Source organism: Notechis scutatus, chromosome 7, assembly GCF_049901735.1.
Source record: "Notechis scutatus isolate UNSWTSFEM ecotype Mainland chromosome 7, rNotScu1.2, whole genome shotgun sequence".
In the NCBI taxonomy this organism is placed as follows: domain Eukaryota; kingdom Metazoa; phylum Chordata; class Lepidosauria; order Squamata; family Elapidae; genus Notechis; species Notechis scutatus.
In genome coordinates this window covers 2,990,986-3,002,115 of record NC_142015.1, presented here as the reverse complement: position 1 = coordinate 3,002,115, position 11,130 = coordinate 2,990,986, and the positions used below count along the sequence as shown (strand labels likewise).

Sequence of the window (11,130 nt, the reverse complement as noted above, 5' to 3'; positions counted from 1 at the left end):
CGCGAGGATGCGCGCGCATGCGAGGGCGAGACGGCGCGCGCGCGACAGGAGAGAGAGAGTGAGAGAGAGAGTTAGAGATAAAGTTGAGGCGGTGGGGGGAGAAGAGTCAGCGCGGCCTCGCCCTTGTAGCAGCGAAGCGGAAGAAGGGAGCGGGCGGAAGACGTCACCGCTACGGCGGGCGGCCTCTCTCTCTCTCCCTTCCCTCTCTCTCCCCGTCCTGCAGGGAAGGGAAGAGGGCGGAGCTTTTAAGTTCTGTGAGGGTGGGACCTAGCTTCCGGCGGCGGATGTCATTAGCCGCGCGAGAGCGCGCGCAAGGCCCGCGCGCAAGCCAGGTGACTGCCGGAAATCGGGCGGCCGCGGCTTGAGGCGGGGCAAGAGCCGCCAGGCCAGGCCAGGGCGGCGCGCTCTCCTCGCTCGCTCGCTCTCCCTCCCCTCCCCCCCCTCCCTCCCTCCCTCGGGGGCGCGCGTGCGTGCGTGCCTTCGCGTGGACGCGTGCGCCTGAGCGACTGAGGGAGAGAGAGAGAGAGAGAGAGAGAGAGGGCGAGCGCGAGAGAGGCTGAGGAGGGAAGCGAGGCGGGCGGGCGGACGGACGGACGGGCGGGCGGGCGGAGGAGGAAGGCAGACCGGGCTGGGCCTGACGGCGGCAGAAGGAGGAGGACTCGGAGGAGGACTCGGGCGGAGAAGATGGCGGACGGGGACAGCGGAAGCGAGCGAGGCGGCAGCGGCGGCGGCGGAGTAGGCGGCGGAGTAGGAGGAGGAGGTGGAGGCGGCGGCGGCGGCTTCCAGGGCCACCGTGGAGGCGGCGGCGGCGGCGGCGGGCCCGGCCCCGGCCCGGAGCAGGAGACGCAGGAGCTGGCCTCGAAGCGCCTGGACATCCAGAACAAGCGCTTCTACCTGGACGTCAAGCAGAACGCCAAGGGCCGCTTCCTGAAGATCGCCGAGGTGGGCGCGGGGGGCTCCAAGAGCCGCCTCACCCTCTCCATGGCCGTGGCCGCCGAGTTCCGGGACTACCTGGGCGACTTCATCGAGCACTACGCGCAGCTGGGGCCCAGCAGCCCCGAGCAGCTGGCTCAGGCCTCCCCGGGCGGCGAGGACGGCGGCGGCGGGGGTCGGCGGCCCCGGCGGGCCCTCAAGAGCGAGTTCTTGGTGCGCGAGAACCGCAAATACTACCTGGACCTCAAGGAGAACCAGCGGGGCCGCTTCCTCCGCATCCGCCAGACCATCAACCGCGGGCCGGGCGGAGGAGGCGGAGGAGGAGGCGGCGGCGGGGCCGGCTTCCCCGGCGGGCCTCCGGGCCTCCAGAGCGGCCAGACCATCGCTCTGCCGGCCCAGGGCCTCATCGAGTTCCGCGACGCGCTGGCCAAGCTGATCGACGACTACGGCGCCGACGAGGACGAGCTGGGCGGCGGCGGGGGGCCCGGCGGAGGCCCCGGAGGCGGCGGGGGAGGCCTGTACGGGGAGCTTCCCGAAGGCACCTCCATCACGGTGGACTCCAAGCGCTTCTTCTTCGACGTGGGCTGCAACAAGTACGGCGTCTTCCTGCGCGTCAGCGAGGTGAAGCCTTCCTACCGCAACGCCATCACCGTGCCCTACAAAGCCTGGGCCAAGTTCGGCGGCGCCTTCTGCCGCTACGCCGACGAGATGCGCGACATCCAGGAGCGGCAGCGGGACAAGCTCTACGACCGGCGCGCGGGGCCGGCCGGGCCGGGCAGCGGCAGCGGCGCAGGGGACGACTCCGACGGGGATGATGTGGACGACGACTGAGCCTCTCCTTGCTTCCCTTCCCTCCTCCTTCCTCTTCCTCCTCCTCCTCTCTAAACGATAACAAACCCCCCAATTTCCCTCCCCAGCAGCCGCCGAGTGGGGGGGGTGGTGGTTTCCCATGGACCGGGGAGAAGGGGTGGATGGAAATGGGGCGCAACCCGATCCTACTGTTTCCTTCTCCCCGAGGAGAGAGAGAGAGAGAGGGAAAAGCCCTGCCTGCCCGGCCTCCACCCACCCACCGCTTTCTGGAGCAGCCCCTCTCCCGAATTGGCCTCCTTTCCCCCCCTTGCCGTGGCTCCCCCTCCCTCCAGGATGCAGCATCTGTCCCTGAGTTGGCCCAGCTTTAAGCTCTGCCCCCTCCCAACCCAGAGAGAGAGAGAGAGAGAGAGAGGAATCCCCACGACCTCAGTTAACCTCCCTCCTGGTCTGCAGAATGGAGAAACGGAGGGTCCTTCCTTTACACCCCTGAAAACTGGGATCCTCTCCACCAAGGGATCTGCTCTAGCTTCCCAAGGCTTCTCATCTGCCCCAACAGCTGAAATGTGTGGCGTCTTCTTCTTTCTTCCCCCACTCTCCCCCCCACCCATCCCTCTCCCTTCCTTCCTTCCCTTCCTTCTTTCCATTTCTTTCTTTCTTAATTTATTGGAGGGGGTTGAAATGGGGAGAGAATTTCATCTGATCTCCTTCTCCCTTTCTCCTCGGGTGCCCTCCCCTCTCCTGCATTTTGAGATCTCGTGTTCCTCCTCCTCCTCCTCCTCCTCCTCCTCCTCCTCCTCCTCCTCCTCTTCCTCCTCCGCTCTCGAAACCAGCATTCTGGAGACTGCATGGCCACCGAGCACAGTTTGGAAAAAGGAAGAAGATGAAGCTGGCACAGCTATCCAAATCCAGCAGCCTAACCGGGCAAGTTGTTTTTTTAAAACAAAACAAAAAAAAAACCAAGGATGGTGATCGTAGCCCAATGTGAAGGGGAAAGTTGAAATGGGCCTGGGGGGGTGGGGGGAGAGGCAGGAAAGATGGGAGAAGCAACCCTGAGAATGATGGGTTGGAGAGAGGATGGAGCCTATATCTGGACCAACGTCCACTGTTCTTCTCCTCCTCCTACATTTTTACCCGTAAAGCTACAGGTGCCTGAACTGGAATTGATACGAAATTATTCTAAAGTTGGCAGGTTCTAAAGATCATAATGAGTTTTTCCCCCCACCCACCCATCCTCGGGTGGGTTTGGGGATATGCAAACAGGCAGGTTCAAAAGAGAAGAAAAAAAAAAAGGCATAAAGCACAAGGAATGCAGAGCGGACTAGTTGCTGGTCACTAAAGTTCTTCCCCTTCTCTCTAAATAAGGTGAAAGAGCAAAATGGCTTTAGGCTTTAGTAGGAAGTAAAAATTGGAGCTGCCTTTCTCTGGGCTTTAGAAGAAAAAGAAAAAGATGATCTAAGGTGGAATCTGTTCTGCAACTCGCTGGGTTTGAAACACACACACACAAAAAGCATTAAAATCGTAATCTGGTAAAAGAAAAAAAGAACGTGAGGCTTCAAGTCTAAAACAAACAAAAAAAGAATAAATGAGAGGGACACTGAGAGCTGCTTTCGCCATGCAAATAAGTGGACATGCTCTTTGAAAATAGACACCAAGAACCTCAGGTCCAGAAGTCCAGCATCTGTTGTTGTTTTCACAAGATTTTTTTTAACAACCAGAAGAGAACACAATCCATTTCCTCAGTACCTCACGTTATGTTAACACCAATGGATTGTTCAGAGCACCGTCTGCCCTATGGGAGGTTCTTCATCATCATCACACACACACACACACAAAAGGAGCAGAATCAAGCCAAGTTCTGTGACTATGAACACGAGCAGCATTTTACCACCTTCAAATTTTACTATAGACTGGCTACTGCCTATTTGTCCAGTTGTCTTTCCCAAGCAGAGTTGCGTCTCCCCACCCAAAGAATTGCTCATCTATATTTTAAATGGATTCTTACCTAAAATGATATTTTTTTAAACAAATGAAGTCAGTCCTATTCCCTCTAAAAAGTGTTTTTAGCTGCAACATTATATACTAGCAACTTTGAATTGAATGGAAATTGCATACTGTTCATTACAAAGTTTCGGGTATCGTTTGTGTGACATCTTAAAAGAGTGCATGCCTGTCGTTTATTTGAGCTGCCTTTTTAATTTATTGCATACCCTTATTTACCTTATTTTGGTATTGCTCTTCTCTATACTGTCTTTGTTTTGTATTTATTAGAAAGCAAAGAGGCATATAAAAGTCATTTTCCTCACTCAGTTGTTGCTGTGGTAGGGAAATTGGCTGGAATTTTTCTAAAAAAATAATAATTGGGTTTTGCTACAGTTATAAAGCTCAGCAAATGTCAGATTAGTTCATCAGAAACATGATTGTTTATTTTAAAAGCTGTTTCTTTATTCCATGTGTTCATGGTAGATCTTATATCCTTGGGGGGGAAAAAATACCCTTTCCATTTTTCTCCGTTGCAAAGAACTTGTTTCCTGAATTGTAATGGGAGCAATAGTATTTCTTGATGTTTTAATTACATCCATATACTTGTACTGTATTTTGTACTCTCTGAGGCAGCTGTTTTCAATAATGTCCTGCTGTATTTACCTATGTATTTTTTTTTTGTTTTGTTCTATTGTATTCAGTTCTTTGCTGCGGAGAACAATATTCACCCCCCAAAAAAATTGTCAGCGTACAAGGATCGCAGCCTGGCTAGGACTGCAGAGAACTCTGCTTTTAACTAATGAGACTTTAAAAGGCAGCAATGAAAATGGAGGCCGCAGATGCTTAATATCTATTTGCTGTAACTCTTCATTCAATTTAAAACAGTGTATAATACTTGTATAGACCAACGTTTTTGTTGCGTTAGTGGTAATCCGTTTCCCACCCCTCTTGTTTTGTTTTGTTTTGTTGCTCAGCTGCCATGAGCCAGTTCTTGCAAAGATGCAGTTACCTCTTCTTTTCAAGGAGAACCTTTGGGGGACATGGTGGGAGGAGGGGGTTGGGCTGAATTGTTGTAGTAACTAGCCTTACCTTTCTACTACATGGTAGTGGCAGGATTTTGACTGGTCCCTGGCCAGTGGCTATGGAAGCTATAATTAGCTGCCCAAAAAGTATGTGGAAGCAGACAGAAGCATATCAGTTGTTTCCGCAAGGAGCATTGCCATTTATGGTGTTGCCTTTGGCAACCAGGAAGAGGCTCCTGTGGTCACTGCAGACCGGCTAAACTGATACTGAGTCTATACCAAGTGATCCATGACCCTTCAAGGTGTGGAGTTAGGGTGACAGTGCAAGATGTCAGTAGGGATACTAAGGTGTTGGGCCTGCTTGTGCTCATGTATAACTTACAGGCGTTTTAACTATCCCACAGATAACTGAGGCTGTCGTGCTATGTTAGGTTAGTGCCCAAGATTCTTTTCTAGGGAGAAAATCAATTCTGGTGCCACAAGCCTTGCTTAGGTGCAGCGTATTTCAGCGGGGAAGCCATTCCTTCTGCTTGTTGGAGAACAGGAAAAGAGTTGCCTGAAATCTATATATCTATATCTGTATGTATATATATATATCTTACCTTTCCCCTTGTAGAGCTTAAAATGTCTGGGCTTAAACCCCCAGTGGAGGCTGCCGATACTTCTCAGATGAATTTGGAAGCATGACTTGTTCGTGCTGGAGAGGGCGCCTCCATTGCTTACAGCTAAGCATTAATGAAATCTCTGCCTTCCCAGCCGCAACAGACCATTATCTGAACGTATGCATCCCTGCTCTCTACGTCTGGTAGTTCGCCTCAGCGACCGGTCTCTTGCAGATTGCAGTCGGGCAGCTTGGCGTCCCGTTATGGATAAGCTTTACGGATCACGCGAGGCCGTGTTAGACCACGTTAGCGGGGAAAGAAAAAAAAACCCATTACCCTGGAGATTGAGTCCCAACGCGCGTGAACTTTTAGTATTCCTGTTATACTCCTGTGCTTCAATGTCCATTTGAGTAATGAAAAAGCTTCTCTTATTCTCGGTGCTGCTGCAGTTTTAACTCATATCCTTGGTCTCTTTTCTGCAGCGATGTTTGTGGACTGTGTGATGGTGCATTTGACAAGCTTGCCACATCCTGCACAACCTCACGATGGAAAAACGAGCTTATTGATCCCAAGCGAAGTTTGGGAAACGTGAGGTGTGTTGACATGAGGCGACTTGTGGGACTGCACTGTCATCTTTACGTGTAGATTGTGTAGAGGGGGTGGTGGAAATGGGTAACCTCTGTATCTGGCATTTCTTAGGCGTTGCCCTTAGAATGGTGCATCTGCTGTACAAACAAAATGTAAATCTTGTATAGCACCAAAAAAAAATTGTAAATACGCGAGACATACAGGTATAAACGCCCGTAGCTTTAGCTCACATCTAGTTATGGGCCACGTCCTATTTCCATAGCTATCTGCTTCAGAGTGATTGCAGGCCCTAACGGAGGAGGCTGAGTCTTCTGTTTTTTTTTTTCCTTCTGTTTTTTTCCTCAAAGAGAAAAGCAATTCCCGTTATTTATCCTGGAATCCTCTTTGCACAAAATCACAGATTTATTTTTTTTAGTAAAGATTTTAGCTTCTGCTTTAGTGTCTCTAAAACTACGACGTTTAATGATCCTGTCCTTGCTTGTACTTTTCAGGATAATGGGCGCAAGAGGCAGGTTTCAATAAACCCCTCATATTGAGTGGTCCCTTTGTTTGACGGCACACTTCAGGTATTGGAATAGCTGAAGATGGTTTTTGATTTACTCCCGTCATTTAAAAAAAAATAAAAGTGTAATATATTTGACTATACAAGACAACTGAAAAGTGACTTAACTCAGGCTACTTTTCTTGTGTAAGGGTGGCAGTTTTGTGATTTTGGTAGAAAATTGTTCATTGCATAAACGTGCTTGGACATCTCAAAGTTTTAATAGAAAGATGATGGTACTTGATCTGATGCACAATTTAATCTCTCAGCAGATATTCGCTTTTTTGTTTCTTTTTAAAACACAAAAACAAAATGTGGCCTTGATTCTTTAATAGGAGGAAAGAGAAACTTGCTTTCCATATATGTAAGTGGCACTTTTTTTGGCTTCAAATTCTGCAAGTTCTTTGTAGACATGATATTGATATGCTTCTTCCTTTTATAAGCAAGTGAAATGGTCAATGTATTGAAATATGTTTGCTATGAATTTAGTTTTATAAAGGAACAGGAATGCCCGAGGCTAAATATCTAAAACCTAAAGGACCAATATGCTCTCTTTAAATAGCAGTAATCACAATTATTTCTGAAGAAAGGCAGTGTGGATCATTTTAGTTTCACCAAGCACAATCCTGCTGGCATAGCAGCTACAATACAGACTCAGTGGGTTTATGTCAGATGCCTTGTAATTTTTGTAGCCTATCTGGAGATGATTTGATAGGAATGCTTCCAGATATCTAGTGCCCTTCTCGAAATTAAAAAAAAAAAATTGTAGAAGGCAGAGCAATCAGGTTTGCTGTGCAGTGATAACTCTGCGCATGGATGTTCCCAAGTCAGTACAAATGCCAAGCAGTGACAGGTATATTTCTGGATTCTTTGTTCACTCCAATGAACAACCCATGGTGTAAAAGCATAATTTTCACGGTCGCTTGTTCCCTTGGCCTGAAATATAATCTCTGGTAGTCTGATTCCAGGTGTGTGAGAGGTTTTCCGAAGTCTTGTCCTCTTTGTCGGTATTGGTGCTTTTGTGATAGTTTAGTGTCAGCAAAATTGCAATAGTTAGATGTTGTGCTTGAGCATTCACTGAATCGTTTTGATTGAGGAAATTTTCTTCTTCTTCAATTTGCATAGATTTAATAGATTATGACTACAAGGCGACAGAAAAGTCTGGTTGGAGTGAAATAATTCGCATTTCCCCCCCTTTTGCAGATTCTAAGAAACCTCAGCTTTTGCACTTTGTAGCTTTTATAGCCATTAGTGATTAAACACACACACACACACACACACACACACACACACCAAGATTATGCTTTGTTTTGTTTTGGAGATAATGAGACATTCAGGAGAGGGACGTAGCAAAATCCAATAGCTGTCTCCTGCAGGATTAAAAGAAATTTTAATATCTGAAGCAAACATGCAAACATTGGGATGTAACCATGGATGGATTACTACCTCTTGTACCTGTGAAATCATGGTTCTCTGCAATGGTGCTAGACTTAATTTCACCTTAAATATACTTAGATTGCTCCTCTGTTGTAATGTACAGTACAGTTATTGTTCTCGTTGTGAAATTCCCTATTCTGGTCTAGACATTAAAACAACTATCATGTATGGTTGTGAAAAAGAGAACAGTAACCGAATGGAGATGCTTTTGATTAGCTTGAGCTGAACTGGGTTTTTCAGAGAGCAACCTGTCCTCCCTATTTTCCTGACAAGCCACTTCTCAAAGGAGCAGGTTTTCAAAATAAAGTTTGTAGCACAGTTCTAGTTTGTCAAGAGAAAGAGCCTAAAATTATGCTCAGCATCTACAATTCCCCTGAAACCAGTGAAAGATTTCTAGCCTCTGATTTTCAGCATAAATTCTGTGATTGTGGAATTTAAACTCAGCTCTGTTTATTCATTGGTGTCTAATTTGACACTAATGTGTAGACACTCCATAGGAGTAGAATTCTGGCCAATGGGGTTGCTCCCAATGGCTTATCTTTCACACACAAAAATCATTGGAGGTTTTCTATTGAGAAGCATTAGTCTGCCAACATGTTTACTTAAATAAGGAATATTGACGAATTTACACAGGAGTGAAAGTATTCTTTTGCTACTCTCTTTTGCTGCAACCAAATTTAAAATTTGACCAGGAGATACAGTGCCCACAGTTCCAATATCTACTAACAAATGCCAACAAAATTTTATCTCTGAATTTTGGCGTAAGGAAGGTTTAGTGTGCTTTGTCAAAGCCATTTGTAATATGCTGCTATGTAGCCTTAATATTGTAATGTATTGTGTGTGTATATATATGTACATATACACTTAAATACAAAGTAAGTAACCTACAGCGAAGAAGCAGAAGGTTGTGGTTTGTTGAAGCTGGCTCCTGCTTTGTGTAGCCAAGATAGATTGTTTTTAAAACTTGCAGAAAGAAAATAATTTAAAACAGCAGTCACCGCTCATCGTTTTAACTTAGGCAAATGTCCAAGCCCAAAAATTTAATTTCTTGCCCTGGTTTTTTGTTGTTGTTTTGTGCTGAAAGGCCTTCTGCTGAGAAAATTCCCACATTTGAATTTAAGTGGGATTTACAAGCAGAACACAGTTTAAGGTTTTTCATGTTTTTTCCCCCCCTCTCATGAAAATTATCGCCCATGATGTTTCAGTTGAGGATGCTATGGTAGGTGTGTTCCTGAGTGAGCTGGCTTGTGCAGAATCCTTGAATAGTTGAACCTGGCCACTTTTTGTAGGAGAAGGGGTGGCAGAACTTCGGAAGACACCCACCTATTAATTAACTTTCCCCCGCTTTGGCACGTTGGCCTTGAGTATATATCGAATAGCCCCTCTTCTTCTGGTACCTGGGTAGTGTGTTGTTGCTGAAAGTAGAGGCTCATTGCGGCTAGTTTCTGGAAAGGTTAGCCAGAAGGATGATCTTTTAACACTTCTGCAAAAAAAAGTCCCCCGTTCCCCCACCACCACCTGATTATCTATAGATCCAGGGCTCCTCGGAGTTTTAACAAGGGTGCTAGACAAAGCTAAGAGCTCATCACCACTCCGTGACAAGGCTTTTTTGCAGTGCCACTGATGCCCAAGCTAGGAGAAACCTACTTGGAATATAGGTTCTCCAAGGTTGGGACATGAACAAAACTCCAATGAGCTTTGAGCAGCGGCTGTTCTTGTGGTAAGGAATTTATTCTTGCTAATGTTACTGTTGCCAGGCCTTGAAGTGGCTGGCAGTCTTCCACGTTCTCCCAAAACCACTGGAACAAACGCTTTCGTTCCGATTTTGGAAACCCTGCGCTTTTTTTTTGCAACTAAGTTGAACAAACATTTGCACAATGGGAGGATTTGCACAAACATGTTCTGCATTGGAACGATGCAAAGTTTCCCCCCCCCCCCGTCCCCCGAGGAAGAGGCTAATAATCAACTCGTCCGAAGTTCGGTCGTCCCCCCCCGTAGTAGTTAAATCAGTTGCTAAGAGTTCTGCCAGTGGGTTTCTCAAAAGCTAAAAGGTCAGGATGATGAAGAAAAATAAAATAAAACAAATGGCCAAGTTATAGGGAACCAGTACAGACCAGGCAGTGGAAATTTGCTGGGCTGAATGTATAATGTCAGAAAGTAAGCAAATAATTTGAGTTTGATGTGGCATTCACCCAAACTTGTGCAAGTGATAATTGATCATATAACAGATGTACTCAGCCAACCCATTTGTAAATATACACATGTTTGTACATTGTATACATAGAAACAGATGTCCGTGTACATGTGTATGTATTTATAAAATTGTTTCTCTGCTAGATGCAAAAGTAGCTCTAATTTTATATTATTATAATATATATATATATATATACATATACACAAAAAGGCTCCCCTCTATAAATATATAAATGCTAGAAATTTGTAGTAACATAGGACTGATTTTCAGGAATATCTGCTGAGAGACCAAAAAGTTCACTTTTAAGTACCTTAATTAAAAAAAAAAAAGTTTATTCCTCTTGTTTATTTTTTTATTAAAATTAAAATGCACTTTAACTGGCAACCTACATACGCAGATCTAGCTGCACGGTGCAGCTTCAGACTTAGAAATGTGGTAAAAAGTGCAGCACCCATTGAAAAGACCGAGGACGATTCCTTTCTCACCTGCCAAGCAGAGCGCTGGAAATGAGTTCAAATCCTCCCGCAGGATCAAGAGCTGCCTGTTGTCTTGCTGCCCATTGGCTGAAGCTTAGGTTCTGATTTCCCGGGGAGGGGTGGGGTGGGGCGCGGGGTGGGGTGGGGCACGGGGGGGGAGGGGGGGCTAGCAGGACTGCTTTTTAAAGAGGCTGTTGTCAAAATAGGCAGGTCCTGGATTTACCACTAGCTAACGAGCAAAAGAAGAAGAAGAAAAAAGAAAGAAGAAGAAGAATGTCCACGTGACCTGAATAATTCCTCATGCTAGTTTGAGCACTCCTTAAAATAGCAGGTTTTTGCAAATGGAGTTTTACAGTCTATATTTAAAAATTGTATGTTTGTAACAAATAAAAAGTATGCGGAAAAGTGAATGAACCATCCTTCATTGTCTGCCTGCCTGGTTTTTGTTTTGTAATGTGGTGGGGTTAAGATATATATATATATATTTTTCAGGCTGGAGAGATTGCGCGCTTTATAACGGGGGTCTCCAACTTTGGCAACTTTAAGC

At 46.5% G+C, this 11,130-nt stretch overlaps 1 protein-coding gene across 1 annotated transcript; it reads left to right on the top strand.

Moving 5' to 3' along the window:
- The first annotated feature begins 481 nt into the window (after nt 1-481).
- PURB (purine rich element binding protein B) lies at nt 482-11,002 on the top strand. The gene has a single exon (XM_026689850.2). It carries the CDS (start codon nt 685-687, stop codon nt 1,762-1,764), a length of 1,080 nt encoding a protein of 359 aa, XP_026545635.2. The 5' UTR covers nt 482-684; the 3' UTR covers nt 1,765-11,002.
- Nucleotides 11,003-11,130: the final 128 nt, after the last annotated feature.